The 24658-nt window shown below is 38.8% G+C and overlaps 1 protein-coding gene across 7 annotated transcripts in view; it reads left to right on the forward strand.

Annotated features, from left to right (window-relative positions):
- The window catches only part of ENTREP1 (endosomal transmembrane epsin interactor 1), an 80379-nt gene that overhangs the window by 19684 nt on the left and 36037 nt on the right, over positions 1-24658 (forward strand). Inside the window, exons 1-3 of one of the 7 annotated variants that reach the window (XM_051961979.1) lie at positions 13537-13715; positions 14725-15345; positions 23609-23728. The exons of the other annotated variants lie outside the window; for them this stretch is intronic. Coding sequence (XP_051817939.1) covers positions 23708-23728 — 21 coding nt within the window. The 5' untranslated portion in view covers positions 13537-13715; positions 14725-15345; positions 23609-23707. Of the gene's footprint in view, positions 1-13536; positions 13716-14724; positions 15346-23608; positions 23729-24658 lie in introns of those variants that run through there. 7 annotated transcript variants of the gene reach the window in all.

Below are 24658 nucleotides of genomic sequence, written 5' to 3' on the forward strand. Positions count from 1 at the left end.
ATTATTATTTATGATAAGTAATTTTGTCCATGTACCTCAAAAACAATTTAGCAAAATTATGTTACATGTAGTATTTTAAATAAAAAATTCCCTGATGATTTTGGGGAGAGAATACATTGCCTATTTTATCTTTTTTGTTTGTTTCTTTTTTACTATTTGGGCCAATAGATTTTATTTGTGAGTTTGTTCTTTTAGGTTTGTCTTCCAACACTTGCTTCAGTTTTGTAGAACTTTGTGTTCATCCCTAGGTTAATTCACAGTTGTCAGATTGCTCTTCACATCCATATCACAATTCCCCTTCTAAAGGATCTTTTTGGGGGCAGCTCTTGGTAGAGTATTATTTTAAGTATTTGATCACCCTTTACTGAAGAACACTTATCAAATTCCTGCTCTTTCTTTTATCATTGTTTCAGTAATTACCTCAAACTTCTCACTGTGTGTGAACTAAGGAGGGCTATCAAATTCAAGTTAATTTGAAAACTTCAAGGATAAGAAATTCACAGTAAACTATTCTTCATACAGATTAAAACTTCCATGTATTATATATAAAAACAAAATGTTTATAAGAATATATTTGGTTCCATTTGAATTTAAGTTAAATTTTAAAGAAAGGTATTTGATATAAATATGTGTGTATTTTTAGGGGGAGCATTCTAGGATATTTTTATCCATTGAGACCAGATACTCTGCATTTAGATCAGAGGATATGAAGAGCTTCCAAATTGTTTCTAGAATGGTTGGATCAATTCACAGTTGAGTCAACAATGGGACTTTCTTTCTATAGTATCTCTACCACTGATCCTTTGTGATCTATGCCACTTTGTTAGATGTGAGATGAAACCACAACATTATTTTTTTTTTAATTTTTAATAACTTTTTACTGATAGAACGCATGCCAGGATAATTTTTTACAGCATTATCCCCTTGCATTCACTTCTGTTCCGATTTTTCCCCTCCCTCCCTCCACCCCTTCCCCCAGATGGCAAGAGTCCTTTACATGTTGAATGGGTTGCAGTATATCCTAGATACAATGTATGTGTGCAGAACCGAACAGTTTTCTTGTTGCACAGGGAGAATTGAATTCAGAAGGTATAAATAACCCGGAAGAAAAACACAAATGCAAGCAGTTTATATTCATTTCCCAGTGTTCTTTTTCTGGGTGTAGCTGCTTCTGTCCATCTTTGATCAATTAAGGCTCTCTTTATCGAAGAGGTCCACTTCCATCAGAATACATCTTCAAACAGTATTGTTGTTGAGGTATATAATGATCTCCTGATTCTGCTCATTTCACTCAGCATCAGTTCATGTAAGTCTCGCCAGTCCTCTCTGTATTCATCCTGCTGGTCATTCCTTACAGAACAATAATATTCCATAACATTCATATACCACAGTTTACTCAACCATTCTCCAACTGATGTGCATCCTTTCATTTTCCAGCTTCTAGCCACTACAAACAGGGCTGCCACAAACATTTTGGCACATACAGGTCCCTTTCCTTTCTTTAGTATCTCTTTGGGATATAAGCCCAGTAGAAACACTACTGGATCAAAGGGTATGCACAGTTTGATAACTTTTTGAGCATAGTTTCAAATTGCTCTCCAGAATTGCTGGATGTGTTCACAATTCCACCAACAATGTATCAGTGTCCCTGTTTTCCCACATCCCCTCCAACATTCCCCATTATCTTTCCCTGTCATTCTAGCCAATCTGACAGATGTGTAGTGGTATCTCAGAGTTGTCTTAATCACAACATTATTTTTTACTTCTCTTATTATTAGTGATTTGGAGTGTGTTTTGATTTGGCTATTGGTAGTTTCCATTTCTTTTGGAAACTGTTGCTAGCCATTGACCATTTATCTTTATCTTTTGGGGAATGGCTCTTGAGCTTATTTGTTTATGTTAATTTTATATGTATGTATGCACACATACACATACATATGTGTGTGTGTGTGTGTATATATATATATATATATATATATATATATTAGAAAATAGACTTTTATCAGAGATATTTAATACAAAGATTTTTTCCCCCTTTGACATTTTTTTCTTTTTTGTTGTTGAGGCAATTGAGATTTTAAGTAACTTGCCAAGGTTCGCATAGCTAATAAGTATCAGATATCTGAGGTCTGATTTGAACTCAGGTCCTCCTGACTCCAGGGCCAATGTTCTATCCACTATGCCACCGACTTGCTCCTTGACAGTTTTTTTTTTCTCCTTATCCTAAATTCATTAATTGTTTGCAATCAATTGTTTTGATTTTTTGAAGCCCTTCGAACCTGACTCCTTTAAACTTTCCAGTCTTCTTACATTTTGATAATGATGTTTAATTGTTTTAGTTGTGCCCAACTCTTCATGACCCCATCCGAGGTTTTCCTTGCAAAGATATTGGAGTAGTTTGCCATTTGCTATAGATAAGGAAACTGAGGCTAACAGGGTTAGTTGACTAGTGTATGAGCCCCAATTTGAACTCATATTTCCTGGCAGTATAGTCTATCTACTGTGCCACCTAGCTGCCCTTCATTTTATTCCTCTCCATATACCCAATGATCCAGTAACATCAATCTTCTTGCTGTTACTCAACCATGACATTTCATCTCTTGTTTCCTTGCCATTTCTCTGGCTGTCCTTCATGCCTGGAATCCTCTATTTCTTAACCTCTGCCTTCTGGTTTCTCCAGCTACTTTCAAGACTGAGCTCAAGCATTATCTTCTTCAGGAGGCTTTTCTGGGTTCTCCCCTTAGAGATTATCTTTCATTTATACTTTATATATCTTGTTGTATAGTGTGTGTGTGTGTGTGTGTGTGTGTGTGTGTGTGTGTACTCTGTGTGTTTTGTATATCCAATTTTTTTGCATGTTGTCTTTCACTTAAGAATGAGAGTTCTGTGGATAGAGCACCAGCTCTGAAGTAAAGGAGGCCCTGAGTTCAAATCTGTCTCAGACACTTAATACTTCTAAGCTGTGTGATCCTAGGCAAGTCACTTAACTCCAATTGCCTCAGCAAAAAAAAAAGAAAAAAAAAGAATGAGAGTTCATTGAAGAAAGGGTCCTTATGTTTTTGTTTTGTTTTGTTTTTGCCTTCCTTTGTATTCCCAGCATTTAGCATAGTCCCTGAATTAATATTATTTAATAAATACTTGTTGATTTATTGACTGACAGTGTCACAAAAACTCAGAGAGGAAAGAGTATCCTGGAAAAATGTGACCAGCAAGATCAAATATTGCCAAGAAGTCAAAAAAGGTAAGCAGTGAGAAAAGGGCCATTGAATCTGGCAATTAAGAAATTATTGATAATTTTAGAGAGAAGAGTTTCAATTGAATGATGTGGTCAGAAGCCATTGCAGAAAGTTTAGAAGAGAGAAATAAGGACATTGAGTACTAAAAACTTTTTCAAGACAGAATTGGAAGGAATTCATCCCATCCAACCATTTAAAAACTGAGATTCAGAGAGTGATTTGGAAATGTGGTTTTATTTTTAAGATTATGCCTGTCCTGGTACTCCATATTCTGGCAAGGAAGCAGTGATATAACTGAGCTTCTACTTTTATCAACCAGCTAATACTTACGAACTTTACAAATATAAATAGCAACTTGAATTGCTTCTGAGTAGAGGCAACTAGGTAGAACAGTGAGTAGAGCATTGGGCCTGGAATTAGGAAAACCTGAGTTCAAATTTGGCCCTGACTAATGAGTGATCCTGGGCCAGCCATTTAGCTTCTGTTTGCCTCAGTTTTCTTAACTGTAAAGTGGAGATAACAGCACTAACCTGCCAAAGTTGTTGTGAGGCTAAAATGAGATATTTGTTTTACCTGTCTAAGCATAAATGCTTAGTCCTTTCCTCTTTCTCACTTTTGAATAGGTGGATGATTGAGATCAGGAATTGGGGCTGGAATGAATCTATCCTTATTCCTCCTTCTTTTCTGAGGGTTTTTCCTACTTTCACCTCCCAGGGTAAACTAATGTCACTGTCCAACCCAAAAAGGAAAGTCTGGTTCAGAACTGAAAGAGGACAGTTGTTGTTTCTTAATGTTTTTCAGTTTAAAGTAGAGACTAGAGTGCTTGTCACCACTGTTTAAGGGCTAGGGAGGAATAATGTACTAGGGCAAAGGTGAGGCAGCTACCGGGAAGGAGAGACTGAAAGACTTGGAGAATGGTTGAGGGGAGAGACAGAGTGCAATGTAAGGAGTAGTGAATGATAAAGACTCAAATTTTGCAACCAGAGATCTATAATTCTAAAGAAAATCTTGCTTGATTCCTTCTCTACCAAATTGAATTTATGTTGTCATTTCTATTCTGAAAGGTAAAGACAGATTTTTGATTAGTTAAAATAGCAAATATGGCTGTTATTGTTAGGATTCATAGCCAGTTATTTTGTTAGTAAAATGTGCTGCAGAACAGAGACAAGGTCAATAGCAAAATGATTAATAAAAGTTCATAGATAACTTTATGTCTCGAGAATAGTTTTCTCTGTCAAAAACAATGTTGATTCTTGGAAAGACTATAACTAATGTACACTTTCATGTTCCATAAGTATTTTTACCTTCTGGTGCTCAGCCAAGCTACCTGATTACTTAAATATATTCATTGTTTGAGAGTCCCAAAATAGTATGTGACTCACATGGTGAATCTGAGAAGCAAAATATGTACCGAGGGCAGAGTACCTGGTGCCTTTTGTCCTCTATTAAGTTAGAATGTCACCTTACTAATAAAGTCTTTTCCTTGGAAATAAAGGGAGATGATTTGAAAGTAAAGAAAGTCAAGGCAAGGACATTGGGGAGTCAAGCAGGAAAAAAGCCATGTAGAAAATCTGTCTTGGCAAAAAAGAATTTGCCTTTTATGGATCAGAAGTCCTGTAAGTACCATTGTGATTTGCAAATATTCTTGCCAGGAATAAAGACTTGGAAGTAATACATTCTTTTAGTTCTCCTAATAACTGTGCTTGAACAAAATAAAGTTTGTATCTTCAGCTCTGGAGGGGAAAGGGAAAAAAGAATCCTTTTTGCTTTATTTAGAGGTAGAAAGATAATAAAAATTGTCCTTAAAAAGCAAACAAACAAACAAGAAAAGGAACTATAACGATCAGGGAAGGGTCATTGCAAAATGGAAATTTTTGAAACAATAAAGATATGGTTAATTCTGTTTGCAATTAAGTCCTGGCTAATTCTGTTTGCAGTTAAACTTCTTGTCTGATTTGTTGGCATAGTGCACCTGTTCTAAGATGAGAATTTATTTGCCAGACTTCTGGATAAGATTTAAAGAATAAGCACAGAAACAGACTTTTTGGGATCTGGGGAACAGCCCAGGAAAACAATTCTGTTTGTGTAAACTCCAGAAACAGGTCTAAGGAAATTGGAATCTTAGGCTTTGTGATAGATTGAAATATAATGTATTTTGTTGCTTTTCTTAGTAGTGGATATTCAGTCCTTTTATTTCTTTTATAAAATGGGTACTTCACAAAGATTTATTTTGTTGTCTCATCATGGTTTTCTTTAAAACATCACTGTAGTTAATGAGTGATTTTTAATGCTGGATATTAAAATGTATGCCACAAATTAAATTATTTGATAGCTTATTAAAATTAAAGAATTGAATAACTATATAATATAGCCTATATATCTTAGCTGTGTGAACCTAAGCAGCTCCCAATTTAGAATTAATTGTTTGCAACTAGGAATACAAACACATTTTTTCCCCCATAAAAATCATCTAACAACTTATGGCTGGTCCAAAAAAAGTTATTTAATTTATAATATAGTTGAACTACTTGTCTGAACATTCCTCAGTCTTCTTGTTTGGATAATCACACATATCTCACCCTCTCACTGTGAATGGCCCTCAGGCTCTTTCTTGGGTCCTTTTCTTTTTCCTGGTATATATATTTTTCTTTATTTCTCCTAATGCTTCATGGTCTTTTGAATTATCTTTTGAGGAAGTTGGATGACTGTCTGAATAGAGCACGGCACCTGAAGTGAGCAAGGCCTGAGTTTAAATCCTGCCTCAGATATGGATTAGCTGTGGGAACCTTGCCAAGTCACTTAATTTCTCTCAACCTCAATTTCCTTATCTGTAAAATGAGGATAATAATAACACCTAGCCTCTAGGCTTGTAGGAATAAAACAAGATAATTTGAAAAGTGCTTCATAAATCTTAAGATACATATAAATGCTAACTATCATTTGTTTTTCATATAGTTCCAAATTATCTTTGAACTAACATCAATTTAAATCTTCATACATTTTTATTAGATGTATTTCCTATAGATGCACTTCATGCTAATAAGATAAAAATGAATTATTAATGATCCATTGATGCAGAATCTTAGAAATCATTATTACTATAACTCATGTTCAAGATTTTGATTACATCATTCTTTGGAAGATATGTGTCAACTTTTTGAATGGATAGAGGAATGTATCTACTGGGATATATTTATTAACACCTCATTTAGAATGAGTGATTGAGTGTCAGTGATTATGGATAATTTGGTTGAATGGGCTTTTCTTTGTTGGTGGTACAAGTTCTGTATAATTCCTTTGTGCTGAATCTATGAAAGAAAGTATTCATTGTAGAATTATTCTTTTCTCCTACCCCTACTTTTTCTTTTCAATTATTTCAGAAACATCTGAGACCTAAAGACTTGAGAGTAGATTTTAGTCTCTAATAGAGTGAAACCTATATATCATACACACACACACACACACACACACACACACACACACACACACATCTCCTATACACATATCTTTTCAATGCCTGTTGACTCTTTGCTTTAATTCTGCTCCTTAACTTGCCTTGCTATTACCTAACCTTCCTCTTTCCACCTCCTCCCCATGGATCCCTCCTTTGTCGTCTTCCCTCATCCTTTGCTTCCCCATCTGCCCGTCCCTCCCATCTTATTTCTTTATAGATTTTGCAGAGTACTATACCCTTTATAGTATATATATTCCCAATGTGAATAGATTTTCAGAACTATGAGCCTTCCTCTTCCCTCTAATGCCTCTATGTCTATTCTTCCTCTGCACTTCATTTGTACATCATAATTACTATTTTTACCTTAACTCTGTCCCAAACTTTCTTTTGAGTTACCCTATTGTTGATGTCATTCTTAAACTTGGTATATGTTCCCCATGTTAAAAAAAAATAAGCAATTGTTCATGTTGAGTTCCTTGAAATTGATCTTTGATATTGGCTCTTATATATTAAATTTTCTATTAAGTTTGGGTTTGGTTGATAAAAAGCCTTAGGAATCTGCAAGTTCATTGAATGTCCATTTTTATCATTCAATTTTATAGATAATTTTGCAGAATATAATATTTTTGGCCACAGCCTAGTTCTTTTGATTTTAGGGCCTGCAGTCTTTTTATTGTGGCTGCTTGATAGGTCCTTTACAATTCTAATTGTAGCTCTAGTGTATTTGAATTGTTTTTTCTTGTTTCTTGCAAACTGTTCTCTAATCTGTGAAATTTGGTAATATTTCTATGTGTTTTCCACAAAGAATCTAATTGAAATGGTGATTTGTGGTGTTTTTTTTTTTTTCTATTTCTACTTTCCCTTCATATTCCAAGACAATTTTCTTGAATTCTTTCTTGCATTATTGTGTCAAGGTTCTTTTTTTTTTTTTTTGGTTGCAACTTTCAGACAGTACAATTATTCTTATATTTTCTCTTCTTGATCTATTCTTCAGATCTGTTATTTTTCTTATAAGATGTTTCACATTCTGTTCTATTTTTTCATTGTTTAGACTCTGTTTTATTTCTTGATCTCTTTAGCTTCACTGGCTTCCCCTTGCTCAATTCTAATTTTCATAGAGTTATTTTCATTTTTGAGACTGTATCTCCTTTTCTAATTGATTAGCTTTTTAAATAATCTTCTTGTTTTTCTTTGATGGTTTCTATTTATTTATTTTAGTTTTTCTTCAATTGCTTTCATTTGATTTTTAAATTCTTTTTTTGAGCTTTTCTATAAGTTCTTTCCAGACAGGGTGCCATTTCAATCTTTGGGATAGAAGCAGCTCTTTTTATTTCAGTGTCCTTCTGAAGATGAACCCTGGTCTTTGTTCCCATGTAAGTTTCTATGGTGGAGTTCTTTCTTCTTCTTCTTCTTTTTAAATTAGAGATACTATTGTAAGCACCTCTAATCCTGGGATGGGGGATGGTCCCATTAGCTTCCCTTCAATTCTCCCCTCTGCTCTGAAACCCCAAACCAAGTGCTCCACTCTCTAGCAAGTGCCCACAGCCAACAGCGTCCCTGCCCCTCTGTCTCTTCACTTACAGGTGTGCTATTTCATCTTGTTCAGAGTCGTGTCCCTGCAGCATATCTGGACCTGGCATTCTTAATCAACCGAGGTTCATTCAACCTCAGTCTTCCCAGATCCAGACCTCTATTCCACACCAGCCTGGAGGTGGAAGTTCCTACTAAGGCTTCAGGCAAATCAGCTAGACCCAGCATTCCTCACTAGTTATTTCTATAGAGCTAGCCTGGAGGTGTTTGCACTTCACATAGGTTAATGTCTTCCTCCATATCTTCTTGAGTTGGATTGGGAGAACCCTTGTTCTGCCTCGTCTTCTTGATTTTTCACCAGTCTATGTTCACCCTGAAGTGTAAATTTGTTTTATTTGTGAGGGAAATCTGGAGAGCTTAAAACTTAACAACCTATTCTACCATTTTCCCAGAATCCTCCATGACTGCTACTGTAATGATGGAGAAACTGAGGCAAGACAGAGATTAGTTTTTAATATTTTAATAATGGAGAATTTGGGCTAGCCAGTTGGACATAATTCCAAAATATGTCCGACTCCCTAGCAGTTAAGACACAGATTTTTTTCATAGGGCTCCAGCTATAAAAGAAACAAAGGCAAGGGTGGGAGGAGAACACTGAGTAAGCCATAATTCCAGGAAAGGATCATAACTTTAGTCCTGAGAGGATGAAGGTCAAAATAAGATGGTCGAGGGCAGGAGACAGGAGTTAGAGGGACAAATCCCAGCAGGCATTTGAGATAAGCCACCTGAATTTTCTGACTCTTTGGAATGTAAAGTGGTCAGAGCTTCAAGATTTTAATTCAGCCCTAATGGCCAAGAACGGGGAGGCGGCCATAATAATTTTATTCATAATAATTTTATTGCATTACATTTATTATAATTATTTAAATTATAGCATAATAATTCAGGGAAACTGAGGCATAACAATTCAGGAAAACTGAGGCAGGGAAACTGAGGCATTACATTCCACACGCTCTCTAGTGGGTATTCAGATCATTGAAATATCTTTCCCCAGATACCTGGAGGTCTTAGCACCATGATTTTGACTGACACTATCTGGGAGTGAATCGAATAAAATTAGAAAATATGCAAGGACCTATGGCAAGGGCAAGGAGAAGGAGAAACAATAGCCTTATAAGGGATGGGATAAGGATGGTTAGCCATGGGAAGGAATTAAACAGAGACTGATACCAATTCGAACCCTGACCCTGCTCCAGTTTTCTAGACTCAAGATTCTTATGGACCAAGAGTCAGACTTTTCCTGATTATCCTAGAGTTGTTAGCCTAAAAGCAGCATTTCTCATTTAGGATGGCACAAAGGCCTCATCATTGCAAGAATAGCAAGTGAATCCCCCTGCTGTTTTGGAGTACCATCTCAGATAGGGAATCAACCTGGTCTTCCAATTTCAAGATGGATGATTCAATGTGAATTAGGTCTGTAGTCATTTGTGCACTTAACTCAGCTTAACCAGAACTGCCCATCAGGAGGGCAGTGGTGCTAAGGGCTGTTGTGCCAGCTAACCCTAGTCTTACTATGAGGGGAAGGAGTTGCATAGTACATCGCTATCTGATAAGACTCCAAGGGGGAAAAATGAGACCTGAAGTGGTTCTATCTATTCCTGTAAAGGGCTGAAACTTTGAATAGGTGCACTTGAATCAGACAGCCGAGCACTTAAGGCTAATTACTTATTGGCCAATACTCTGTTAGCATATGTTTGGAATTGCTCTTCTCACAGTTAATGCTGGCTCAATGTTTGGAGTTAAGAAAATTATAAGTAAGGATTAGGGGGTGGGGTGAGAGAGGCCAGAGGACTTCACTTTGCTGCAGGACCAGGAGAAGAAAGGTTAGTGGCGAGCTTGTGGCATTTTATCCTTCACTTCTCCCCCCTAAAGATCTAGGACTTTTACTTATCCTGACTCCGGCTGTTCCTGAGGTCTCCAGGGAGCTAGTCCAGACTTCATACATCCCCTTGTGGAAGAACAGACAGGCCAGGGAACACCGCTACCAGGATACAGAAAGGATCCAGATTTCTGAGCAGGGTATCAGAGCATGCACACTTAAGCCATCACGGCAGCGTTCTGATACAAGACTGCAATGTCCTTTGAGGATGCTGAAATGTTAATTAAGGAACTGGGATTACAAGACTGGAAGAGTAGATCAGAAAGACTCATGAAAGCAGTCACAAAACAGGACCTGTGTCTTGGAAATTTCCAAGGGTGATTTTTGGTTATTCCCTAGAACAGGTAGATTGAGAAGTGGTCCTAGAAACTGAGTCTGCCAGGGTAATTCCAACAAAATAAGAGGGTACAGAGTTAAAGCAGAGCCAGCAATCACAATCTAACTGGGGATTTGTGGAGTTCAAATATGGGTACACTATTGGCAATAAATCAAGCATGGAGTGGGGACCAAAGGATTTGGCGGGGGGCTGTCAGCTGGAATTGATGGGTCAGGAAGGATAGAAAAATTTAGGACCAGATATTTAGCCAAAGATGGTGTTAACCAAATGGGGTCAGCTAGGGCTAATGTTCTGGGTTGGGGAGTGACTAGTAAGACAGCCAGGGGTCCCATGAGACCCTTTGAAGTGAGTGTACTAAAAGGTAATGGCTGTACTTAAAACTGCTACCCTGGGTAGCTGGGAGCAAAGGGTCAATCTTCAAGACTTGTTCCCACTTTTGGTGGGATGGGCCTGGATAATTAGGATAATGTGTAGGGAGGGTTGCAGAGTGATCTGGGTCTGCTGATCAAAAGTTTGGATGGTCAAAACTGGGAGTTTGTACCCTGGGAGTGAGTACCACCCACCATCGAGGTATATAGTCAGACTGGAGAGGCCACTGGGGCTTGAAAGTGAAAGCAAGGAGCCAGGATGGGGTCTACTATCATAGAGAGTTCTAAACCTGAGTAGTAGGAGACAGAAAAAGAGGGGCCTCTCTCCAAGTCTCTAAAAGTCATAGTTCATGTGCGTTTCAGGATATGTGGGTTTCCTGAAGCTTTGGGAAGCAGAGGGAGAAGGAGGAGAATTAAGGAAACCCTTATGTTGTGTTTGGAGGGGCCCCTTAGAAAATGATGTTGCCCCTATACAGACAAATAGGGCAATCTCAAATAGTATTAGCAAGGCAATGAGTACAAGGTCTAAATCCCCCAAGATTTTCCACCCAATGTTTCTCATAGGTCCATTTGGGATTAAGGGGAAATCAAGGATCAGAAGAACAGACCTGTCTCAGTTTCAGGGTCTTCAACTAGTTTCTTCTTAACATTCTGTGGTAATTGCTGCTATAATGGAGGGGATGGACTCAACCATTACAGTGGTTGACATGGTGAGGATTACGGTATGAGGTCCCTTCCAGCTGGCTTCAAGACCAGTGGTAGAAAGTTTCTTTATCAGAACTGCATCATCAGGCTGGAATGGATGAGCAGGCTCCGTAACAGGGACAAGAAGACCCTCCCAGGCAAGATGCAAAATGTCTTTTTGGGTTTTCTGTAAGCCTGTAAGAACTTGATAAGGGAGGAGTTGGAGATTTCAGCAGTTATGTCCTCTTTGACCAAGAGTAAGATAGGTGGCAGTTTCCCAAACAGAATTTCAAAGGGAGTCTTCAAAGGGGGCCGGGGTGGGGGGGGAGGTGCACCTACTTCTAAACAAGGCTAATGGCAGCATTGGGATATCCAGGAGCTTTGGGTTTCTGAGACAAGCTTTGTAAGGAATTGTAAAGTTCAGACTAGCTCTCTGAAGATCCTCCAGAAGGGCCTTGGTCTCAGCAGCATAGACACCCCGAGAATGGACAAAAATAGAGTCTAAAGTCTTTATTGTCTCTTACACAGTCTGCATGTGTCATAGTCTGACTCAGTCTCCCTCAGCAGTCTGCCAGTCTGCTAGTCTGACTTGTGTCTGACTTCCTGTCCCCAGTACTTATATACCCTATTACAATTACATCACTACAGTATACTGAATATGTGTGAACTAGAGAACTCTTACATACCATGCTAAGTACTAAGTATATGTAAACTAGATAACCATTGTCTCATCTATTCTTCTGAGTTAACACCTTGTTTCAAGTATACTTCTCCAGAGTTCTGGATCTCTACGAGGAACTCTTTTAAGTGTTCTATTCATTCTTTCCACTTGTCCAGAGCTCTGTGATCTGTATGAGCAATGAAGTTTCCATAGTATACCTAGTGCCTTGCTGATTCCTTGTGATTATTTTTGTAACAAAGGCAGGGTCATTATCAGACTCTATGGCCACTGGAAGACCAAAACGGGGCATCAGTTCATTTAGTATCTTTTTAACCACTGTAAGAGCTGTTTCATTTCATATGGGGAAGGCCTCTATTCACCCTGAAAAGGTATTTACAAAAACTAAGAGGTACTTGTACCCTGTTACTGATGGCTGTATCTCAGTATAATCTACTTCCCATCTCTCCCCCGGGATATTTCCCTTAAACCTGATTCCCACATGGGCCTTTTAAATTCTTTTTTCATTCACTTGGGGACAGGTGTCACACACACACACACACACACACACACACACACACACACACATATATGTGTGTATGTATGTATGTATATAGCTTCTGATCAATTGGCTGACATCCTTTATATAATAAATTGTATAAATTATATAAATATATAAATATATATAAATGCTGACGCATTTTCTTTTTGTTCAAATGAGTGAAATCGTGCAAGTCCTTCACCAGTATGCTGCTTAATGCTTGTGGAATAAAAATTTTGTCCTCTAGGTACCACCAGGGACCCTCCCCTTTGGGTTTCTAAGACAAGCTTTGTAAGAAATTCTTTAATGTTCTATTCATTCCACTTGCCCAGAGTCTTTGGTCTGTATGCACAGTGAAGTTTCCATTCTATACTCAGTGCTCTGCTGATATCTTGTGATATTTTTGCAACAAAGGCAGGGCCATTATCAGACCCTATGGCCACTGGAAGACCAAAACTGGAGCATTAGTTCCCATTTTCAGAGGCAAAGGAATTTTCTGAAGGAGAGTACATAGGCACAGGGTAAGGGGGGGAATGGCCAGGGCCAGAGAAGAAGTGGGGAGGTGGCTGTGTACCAGGCTGCTGCATCAGCTGCTGGATTTCTCACTGTTTCCATTGTCTCACCGTATTGGTGACCTGGACAATGACAATAGCAACAGAAAGGGGTAACCAAATAGAGTCTAGTGAGGGCTGTTGTGAAAGCATAATGGCTGTCAGTGAATTTCCCTTCTGCTATGCGCAGGGCATGAGTCAGGGCAAAGAGCTCAGCCTTTTGGTGGGAAGACCCAGAAGAGAGGAAAGAAGACCACAGAGTAGAGAGAAGAATATTCCACCACTACTGCCCTAGGAACATGGGTGTCCTTCAAAACAAGACTCAGATCAGGGTTTTCCAAGTATGGTATCTAAAAGGTTGGGCCTCACTGACTGGGCCTCGTCAAGAAGCTGCAAGCTGTCATGTACGGGAGCCAGGTCAGAACAAGGAAAGGGGGCAGGATTTAGGACAGATGTTTTGGAGAAAGTGAGGCAACAGTGATTGAGAAGCAGAGCCTAATAGTGGGTGGTTGTGTGCATTAGAGAGCCACTGGTCAGGGGCAGACCTGAGGAGAGCCTCAACAGAGTGAGGGGCAGAGAGAGAGAGAGACTGCCACAGCCCTTAGGCAAAAAGACCACCCAATTGCTACCGAATCCAAGCGCTTAGAGAGATAAGTGATAGGATGACACCAAGGACCAAGCGTTTGAGAACTCCCTTTGCAATACCTCTAGCCTCTGCCAAGAAAAGATGAAAGGCCTTTGTGACATTAGGAAGAACTAGGGTGAGGGTCTTGGTAAGAGGGTCCTGAGGTGATCAAAGACAGCCTGTTCAGGAAAACCTTAGACAAGGGAACCGGATCCTGCTGTGGTGGAGTAAAGGGGTTTTGCTATCTCAGCAAAGGAGGGAGTCCAAAGGAGGCTGTCCCCAGAAATGCATGGACCTGCTTTTTAGTGGAAGGGACTAGGATAGATAAGATAGCCTGGATATGTTCAGAAGACAGGGAGCAGTGCCCAGATTTAAGAATGTATTCCAGATAAAAGACCTCAAAAAGGTCTTAACTGGTAGCCAAGGGATTGTAGGAGTTGCCAAAGTTAGCTTTCGAGCAGAGGGACTCAATGGGGGCAGCAAGAATAAGGTCAATAAGAATGTTCCTGTGGAAAAGTTGGAGATCGAGATAGAGAGCTTCATCAAAAAGGGTGGGGGAGTTTTTGAAACCCTATAGCAGCCTAGTTCAAGTGAGCTGCCCTGAGAATCCCTCTTGGGGATCTATCCCCTGGAAAGTGAATACAGGTTGACTAACCGACTCAAGGGGTAGCAAAAAGAAAGCATCCTTGAAGTTGATGATAGTACATACAATATAGTATGACTGGAAAGTAACAGGCTGAGCAAGGTATAAGGATTGAGAACTGTGGGATGGATAATAACTTGTTTGTTTATTTCCTTAAGATCCTGAACTGGGCAGAAGTCCACAGATCCAGGCTTTCTAACTGGAAGAAGGGGAGTGGTCCAACAGCAATTGCAGGCAACTAGAATATCAGCATTTTTCAATCAGTTAACGTGGACAGAAACACCCAGGAGGGCTTCCTGTGACATGGGATACTGTCTGAAAGATACAGAGGAAGCAGTGGCCAGAAGTTATACAACCACTAGTGCATGATGGGAAGCCATGCCTGGAGGATTATTTTTCACCCATATCTGAGGGAAATCTGCCTGTAGCTGAGAGAGAAGAGGGGAGGGAGCAGAAGAGGGTGGCGGGGAAGAGGCCACCAAGAGATGTTCATACTGGAGGGGTAGGGTGACAAGAAGATATTTTGGACTAGCAGGATTTAGGGTCAGAAAAGCCTGGTCCTCAGAGAAGGAAATAGTTGTCTGAAACTTTTGAAGCAAATTCCTTCCAAGAAGGGAATATGGGCAGTCTTGCATGACTAGTAAGGAGGAGGGGACCGTACCATGCCCTAGATGGACTATACGTTCAGTAGTCCAGGGATAAGAAATAATTTGACCAGTAGCACCTTGTATGGAGGTGGATTTTGAAGATATTGGATCAATGAGTCTTGTAAGAACAGAGTAAGTGGCTCCAGATCAACCAGAAAATCGACAGGTTGACTCCCAATATATAAGCAAACCTTAGGTTCCCCGGGTCGAGGGAGAGGGAAGCAGGGTTCCTTCCTGCCACCCCTACAAGGGAGAAAACATTCTTGGGTCCATGTTGTTCCAGGCATTTGTTTTTCCAATGACCAGTTTCCTTACAATAGACTGCTACAACTGTTCTAGTGTACTGCTTACCCACTTCCTCAACCAGTGTGTGTCAAGGGTTAATTAAAAATTTTCAGAGCTATCTCAACTAATTGGACTATATTCACGCCCTCAAATTCCTCCTGCTTCTGTAACTTCTGATGTATATCTGGGGCAGACTAACAAATGTGATATTCACAGATTTATAATTCTTAGGGGCCTCAGGATCAATTGTACTTTAAATTTGGCAAGCCTCATGTAAATGTTGTAGAAAAGCACCAGGGGATTCATCTGAACTCTGCACAACCTCAGAAATCTTTGTCATGTTAATTAGGTTTTTGGGATGCAGCTTTAAGATCTTGGAGAAGGAATCTTATGATAAGGAGACAATCCTGTGGTGGGAGTTGGGGTTCCAGTCAGACCTCTTAGAGGGAAAACTAGCTTCTGCCTGATTATGATACTCTTATACTGATCCCCCTCCAGGTCCAAGAACAGCCTTCTTAGACCTCAAGTTGAATCCTATCCTTCTTATTAGTGAAAAGGGTGGTGAGAAGTTGCTGACAGTCGTCCCATGTGGGTAGGTAGGTATGAAAAACAGATTCAAGGAAGTAAATCAAGCCATAGACTTGTCAAAAAAGGAGGATTTTGGCCTTTTCAGTTATACATATTACTTGTAGAAAAGGGGACATAAACCAGAAAGGGCACTTTCTCCAGTTTCACCATTTCCCTTAGTGGCAAAACTGACTTTGGGAGGACTTGGGGGCGGGGATGGAGGGAATAGGGATGGAAGGCAGGTGTGGAGTGGGGGTGGGTGGCTGGACAGGTCCCAAAGCTTTATATGGGGTTCTGCCTTGGGTACAAGAGGGTTATAGAGGAGGTAGTGAAGGTGAAGGTGGAAAGGGACAAACAGGGGAGGCAGGGGACAATGGGGCTGGTGCCAGTATTTCTGTTCTGGTGCTATGAAGCTCCTGTGAGTGGAGATTGCAGGGAGGAGGAGGAAAGGAGGGAGGAAAGGGGGAAAAGAGCAAAAGAGAAGCCGACAAAAGAATTGGTGCAGAAGGGCAAGTCTCAAGAAGCTTGAGTTTTTCAAGTGGCAATTCAGTTGGGTATGGGGAGGGTCCAGGCAAGGGTAGATACAGGCCCGAACCCAGATATAGACGGGGAGGGGGATTATCTAGGGGATCTTCAGAAGAGTCCTTGTAAGATTTTTTTTTCCGGTTTTGCTTGAGTGCCCAGTAATTTATGACCTTCCTTGTCTGTCCCAGCAGCCTGGGTGACCTAAATGTAAATACCATTTTTCATGGTCTCAGCCCTCAGCCAGGAAGGGGTATAGGGGGGTAAGAAACGATTTGCAGCCAGTCATCAATATAGGGATACTGATCTGGATGGCCAGATTTACCAGTGACAATTTGTGCATTGTAGAAGCTGAAACTCTGAAAAGGTGTACTTGAATCAGACAGCAGAGCACTTAAGACTAATTATCTATTCAGATGTGAGATAATGGTTCTATAAGCATATACTTAGATGATATGGTAATATGATGGCTCTTCTCATGATTGATGCTTGCTCAATGTTTGGTGGTGAGGTAATCATAGGCTAGGATTGGAAGTCTGAAGGAGAGAAGTCTGGGGCACTTGGCTGCAGGTTGAGGAGGAGAGAGGCTGGAGATGCTGGACTCCAGAATCCAGGATACATCTTTGGCAAGCTGCCTGGCAGCTTGCTTGCCTCACAGCTTGCTTGCCTCCTTCACTTCTCCCCCTAAAGATCAAGGACTTTGATTGATCCTGACTCTGACTGATCCTGAGGCCCTCCAGGAAGCTGGCCCGGACCTAATAGTACACTGCCTGTAGTATGTGTCTTATCATATGTGCCTTCTGGTGGCCATCCCACCCCAAAGAAAGGCCACTCATTCTGGCAAAACATTTTTAGTTTATTTCTCTATGATAATCCATAATCGTGATATTTGCACGTTTCAGAAAAATGATTAAGAAGGTAGAGTTAAGTAGAGTTCTGCCTTTGAAGCAGAATTGTGACTGAATTGACAGATAGGCTTATAAAAAGGGGGATGAATTCCTGATATCTTAGGAGTATCAATTACCCCTTATTTTTCTTTCAAGAGTAAACCAAACCCCAAATTGAGATTAGAGAAGTGCCCAGATGCATTGTCTTGTCTCTAAAAAAAAAAATTCAAAACTAAATGTATCAGATGGCACTTAGTGTGCTAATCAACACCCAAATTTATGCTAAGAAGCACCCAGATTTGTTGTCCAAAGGCACCCAAAACCAAATAGTGCTTGAAAAGGACCCAGAGTTGTGCCCAAAGGCACCCAGACCAAATAGTGCTTAAAAAGCACTCAGAATTGTGTCCAAAGTCACCCAGATCAAATAGTGCCTCATGGCGTCCCACTGGCACTTTCCAAAGTTATATGGTTTGTCAGCCCAATTGTATCTGGGGATCCAAAGTGCTAGCACCCAAAAAGAACAGAAAATTCACTTCTGGAGGATTTTTAACCAGTTCTCCACTGCAGCTGAAATAGAGGTGTCAGTGGTGGGTTCTTGCTGTGGCTGGAATCAGTCTCTCTGTGGGGTTCTGGAAGAAACCAAGGGCCCACTTCCCTAATAGAATCCAGTCCAGCCAGCTCAAGGCATCCCACAGAGGCCTGCTATTCTCTAATCTCTAATCTTGCTCTCAGATCTTAATTCACTGGGATGTCATGTGTGTAATGCTGGAGAAACTGGGGCAAGACAGAGATTAATTTTTAATATTTTAATAGTGGAGAATTTGGGCTAGCTGAACTCTTGTCCAAAAAATGTCCAACCCCCTAGCAATTAAGACACAGACCTTTTATAAGACTCCACCTATAAGGGAAAATAAAGGCAAGGGGGGAGGGCTGATCCAAGAAAGGATCATAACTTTATTCCAGAGAGGATGGGGGTCAAGATAAGGAGGTGTCGAGGGCAGGAGACAGGAGTAGGAGGGGCAAATCCCAGCAGGCATTTGAGATAAGCCCCCTAGAGTTTTATGACTCTTTGGAATATAAAATGGTCAGAACTTTGAGATTTTAATTCTCTCAACCCAAATGGTCAGGAAGGCCATAGTTTTATTCAGGGCATAGCATAATTCAGGGAAACTGAGGCAGGGAAACAGGCATTACACTACTTATTAACTATATGGTCATAGGCAAGCAAATTATTTAAGAAATAAGGATAATGAATCTTGCACTATATATAACTGGATTGTTGAGAGGAGGATGCTTTGCAAAGCAAAATACTTTATAGGGGAAAATTCTGGGAAGATGATGGAGTAGATTGGTAAACTTCAAGCTCTCCCGATTTTCCCCACAAATAGAACAAATTTGTGCTTCAAGGTGAACGTAGACTGGTGAAAAAAAAAAAAACAAGAAAACTTGGAACAGGACAGGGGTCCTCTTGACACAACTTGACAAAACCCTGGACTAGGATTAACCTCTCTGAAGTACAAAACACCCCTGGTCTGCAAAAACATCAAGTAGGGGTTCCTCAAGCTGGAGCTTCTGTAGAAATCTAAAGACTTTTACTTTCTGACTATTTGTAGAATTTGGGTTTGAATTCGGGAAGACTGAGCAAACCTCAGATTGGGGGTTCCAGGCCCGTTGTGCTGCTGAGACACATTCCTGTGTCTCAGGGTAAAGGGGGAAGTGCAGAAACAGTAGAGCAGGAGGATACTGCTGACTATAGGCACTTGCAGGAGGGTAGAGCTCTTGATTTGGGATTCCTGATTAGAGTGGAGAGCTGAAGGAAAGTTTGAGGCACCATCCCCCCACCCCCACCCCAGGATTAGAGATACTTTAATACCTCTTATTTAAAAAAATGAATCAGCAAAGAATCCCACCATTGAAACATATTATGAAAATAGGGAAGACCAGAATTCATCTTTAGAGGAGGACACTTTGAAATGATTCCCTGCCCAGAAAGAATTTATAGAACTCAAAAAACATTTAAAAAATCAAATGAGACACATTGAGGAAAAGCTAAAGAAAAAAATTAAAATCAAGAAAAACAAGATTATGGAAAAAAAGTTAAACAATTAGAAAAGGAAGTACCGAGTCTCAAAGATGAAAATAATTATTTGAAAATTAGAATCTGGCAAGGGAAAGCCAGTGAAGCAATGAGAGACCAATAAATAACAATATAAAGAATGAAAAAATAGCACAGAATATGAAACATTTCATAAGAAAAACAACAGATCTGGAGTACAGATCAAGAAGAAAAAATATAATTATTAATTGGACTGCCAGAAAGTTGTGACCAAAAAGAGAATCTTAACACAATAATGCAGGAAATAATCCTAGAAAAATTTTCTGGAGTAATAAAACATGAGGGAAAAGTAGAAATAGAAAAAAATCCAACAATCACCACCTCAAAAGGATCCTTTGTGGAAAAGACATAGAAATATTATTGCCAAGTTTCAAACACCCCAAATCAAAGAGAAAATTTTGCAAAAAAAGAAAAAATTCAAATATGCTGGAGCTACAATTAGAATTGTACAAGACTTATCAGCATCTACAATAAATGACCGTAGGTGTTGAGATCATATCTATAGACAAGCATTGACAAGTTCCAAACATTTTGTTCTAATTTTTCCCCTCCTTCCCCTTACCCCCTCCCCTAGATGGCAGGATGACCAGTAGTTAAATATATTAAAGTATAATATAAAGTTAAATATATTAAAGTATAAATTAGATACACAATAAGTATACATGACCAAACTGTTATTTTGCTGTACAAAAAGAATCAGACTCTAAAATATTGTACAATTAGCCTGTGAAGGGAATCCAAAATGCAGGCAGGCAAAAATAAAGGGATTGGGAATTTGATGTAATGGTTCTTAGTCATCTCCCAGAGTTTTTTCGCTGGGCATAGCTGGTTCAGTTCATTATTGCTCCATTGGAACTGATTTGGTTTATCTCATTGTTGAAGAGAGCCACATCCATCAGAATTGGTCATCATATAGTATCGTTGTTGAAGTATATAATGATCTCCTGGCCCTGCTCATTTCACTCAGCATCAACTCATGTAAGTCTCTCCAGCAAACCCGAACTTAACAGAAAATTTAACATAAGAGCCAATATTAAAGAGCAATTTTAAAGAACTCAACATGGACAAAGTATGTACACGTGGATAAATTGTTTTTGTTTTTGTTTTACAAGAAAAATGTATACCTTATTGTTTAATAATACTCTTCTTAAAGGGTAAGCTCAAAAAAAAATTGACAGAGTAAAGGTAAAAATTGTAATCATGTTCTACAAATTAGGAGCAGAGGAAGAATAGTCATAGAGGCATAAGGGAGAGGGGAGAAGGAGGGCTCATACTTCTGAAAACCTACTCACATTGGGAATGGGCTAAATAGGTAACACTACATATATTTCATGAAGGGTATAGCCTCCTCCAAAATCTATAAAGAAATAAGCAGGGAGGGATAGGTGAATGGGGAAGCAAAAGGTGAGGGAAGAAGACAAGGGAGGGATCTCTGTGTGGGGAAAGGTTAAATAATAGTAAGCCAAGTTGTGGAACTGAATTTAATGAGTAAGCAGGGATAGGAAAGATGTGTGTATGTGTGTGTGTGTGTAAGTATATGTATGTATATATCTGCATATGTATACATAAATATATATTTTCCTAACTTTAGCTTGCTTGGGGGTGGTAGGAAGGATGAAAGGGAGATATATGACTGTATATGTGGGTGTATGTATATGTGTATACATACACCCACATATACAGTCATATATCTATATATCTACATATATATATATCTATATATATCTATATATATCTATATATATTTTTTTAAACTATAGCCTACTTTGGGGTAGTGGTGGAAATGAAAAGGGAGAAAAGGTAATAGGTAAATAGTAAAAGATAAAAAGGTAAATAGTAAAGGTAAAAGGTAAATAGTAAAAAAGGTGTCCTGCAGAGAATAAGAGAACAATTTACAAGGAAGAAAAGATGGACACTCATGAATATAATTTCTTCTAATATATATATCTTTCTTGGACTGGTAAATTGTTGTTATATATTTTGAATCCTCCTGATAATATTATTGGGTACATGATGTTTTCTTTTTTGTTTCATTTTTTTGTATTGTTTTTCTGATTCTTGTTCTGTTTCTTCAAATAAATTTGAGGAAAAAAAGAATTAAAAAAGGAAGAAAAACACTTTGTAAATATGAATTACCATTATCAACATCATTTCCATGACCTGTGCCTCTCTAGTCATTAATTCCTTAGTGAGTTCTGAATCTGTTGAAAACCAGATGAGAATATGATTATAGAACATTGAGAAGCAAGATAACAGTTTTCCATCTTCATTATAGAAATCATGTTTTTTCTTTCTCCACTGGAAACATCTGTTTTATAGGTGTCTCTTGGTATTTTATAAATTGTGACATTTATATGAATAAATCATATATATATAGCCCACCAGCAGCTTTGTTTGGCTCTCTACTAACAGGAATATTTTCTCCACAACTTATTTCTTTTTTTCTTGTTACTATTTCCTCATTTGTAAAATGGGAATAATGACATTACCTATTTCCCAGGGTGGTTGTGAGAATTAAGTGAGGCAGTAATTCTCAAGCTCTTGGCACAGTGCCTGGCACAGAGTAAGCACTATATAAATGTTAGCTGTTAGCTATTGCAGGCAGAGGTTGCATGATTTTGTTGGAGATGTTATGGAGGAGAATCTTAACTGGATATAGATTGAACTAGAGCTCCAATTCTGAGATTCTGGGATTCATCCTAGCACTCTTTCCAGTACAATAGATAACATGACATCTATTGGGTAGGAATTCCTATTTCCTAGAACACCAGATCAAGAGAATGCTGGGTATTCAGTGATTTAAAGGAATAGCCTTTGCTCTCTCTTTAGCTGCCACTTGAAGAGTGGGGTAGAAGGGGGAAAAAGAGTAGGAATGAAATGAAATTACATGTAAAAAGATAAGTGTAATTACTATAAGACACGATATTATGACCAAAAGGAGAAATGTCACATGCTCTAAGTACATTTTAGGAAGAAAGCAATATTTTGACATGGGGATCTCAGGATAGGACTCATAAGGGATACAATGCCTGAGCTGAGTTTTGAAGAAAGAGAAATATTCTGAAAGCCCAAGAGAGATTAGGCTACAGTATAAGGGATGCAGGAATATTCTTCTTCTCAGTGTATCTTAAGTTTTCAGTGTATGGTTTTAATACTTTTGTTGTTGAGTCATTTCAGTCATGGCTAAGTCTTTGCAACCGTATGTGTGATTTTCTTGACAAGAGTGCTTTACCATTTCCGTTGCCAGCTCATTTTACAGATGAGGAAACTGAGGCAAATAGTGAGGATCACACAGCTAGTATCTGAGGCTAGATTTAAACTCATGAAACTGAGTCTTCCTGATGTCAGGCTTGGCACTTTATTCACTTTACCATCTATATTTCCCTTTTACACCTCGGAAATCAGTAAATACTACAAACAAGGATAGTGTTTATTATTCCTTTGGTTACCTAAAGTTAGGAAAGTGATAGAAAAGATAACACAGTAAGGAAAAGTAACACAGACAAAACTCAAGGTATGTTTTGCATGCATTTTCCCCCTAGAGAGCCAGTCAACAGTTTGCCAACATACTGCTGCTTGTATACAGGTACAGACAAATGGCATGTCATAGAATCGTAAAACTGCCTTGGAGACCATCTTAATCAATACCTTCATAGTATATATGAAGAAACTGAAGTTCACAGAGGTTAAGTGATTTTGCTTAAGAGTCCCATAGTTAGAAGGGATTTGAACCCAAGTCTGTCTTCCCTCACTTCAAGTCCAGCCTTATCAAATCACTCCATGGCATGATTTATTACCAGAACATCTACTAATGAATTCATTTGGCTGGAAAATAGAGTATGAGAAAGGAAGAATATTTAGGACATTATACTGAAAGATTAGTTTGAGCTGAATAGTGGAAGGCTTTAAATGCCAGGCTAAAATGTTGGTATTTTATCCCATACAAAAGGAATAGGGAACTACCAAAGATTATTGACCATAGAAGTGAGAGATATGTGACTTAAGATTATTTTTGTAGGTGTATCAAGAACAAAATGGAAATGGGAGAAACTGGAAAAAAATCAATTAGAAGCAATTATAATGAAGAGAGAATGAAGTCTGTGACAGGAAAGGAGACATGGGAGATATGCTAATGGAGGTAAATTTGACAGGACTCAGATCTGACTGGATATAGTGGGGTGGGTTGTGAAGCACAGCAAAGCATCAAAAATAGGTTTGGAAACCTTTCTCTGAGCTTTCTGTTGTTATTCTCAGGACAGGATGTTTCCCAGACTGAACTTTCTTTTCTGAGCATTAGAAATCAACTGACCCTGACCTTCCTGATAAAAACTCACTGTCTTTGAGGTTATGGGCAGTTTTTAGATAAGACACACTCCAGAGTCATTCCGCAGTGGACACCCATCCCTTTTCTAGATGCTAGTACCAGCAATGTCTATGCTGAGTCATGCTTTTCTCCCTGGGAAAGTGGTTGACTAGTCTCTGGATTTACAATTAGAAAAAAATCCTAACCCACAGAAATAGAAATTTTAACCCATATAAATCCTCACAAGTAAGGCAGGGTCTGGAACCACATATGAGATGAGATCCTATAAAAATATTTGTGAATGAAAAGAAGTTAATAAAAATGAGAATTTTTGTTGAATTAAATATTTGTTTTTTGATATCATGCTAGCTTATTATTCAGCCTTGGAGCAGGTTATTTAGATGAAAGGTCAGGAAAAGGATAGAGCAAAGTAAATTGAGATTACTGAATTGTTCATTGTATTGAAAAATAATTATTGTCGATGGTACATGTCCTAAAAGCATAAGCATCACAAAACAATTTACTTATTTAAACCTAAACAAAAAGTAAAAAACCAAAACTTGGACTACCAAGCAAGCCAGTTTTTAGAAGCTGTTTTATATTTTGCCATTTAAGTAATTAAGTTAGGGAGCTCCATAGTGCAGTAGTCAGGGTATGCCTGACATGTGAGTACTTCACAGAAAATATCTTTTATTTTCTGCCTTCTCTTAATATAATTTGAAGAATTATTAGGTATTAGTTGAGTTGAAATAGTTAATAAGCTCA

Source organism: Antechinus flavipes, chromosome 1 (assembly GCF_016432865.1).
Source record: "Antechinus flavipes isolate AdamAnt ecotype Samford, QLD, Australia chromosome 1, AdamAnt_v2, whole genome shotgun sequence".
Lineage (NCBI taxonomy): Eukaryota > Metazoa > Chordata > Mammalia > Dasyuromorphia > Dasyuridae > Antechinus > Antechinus flavipes.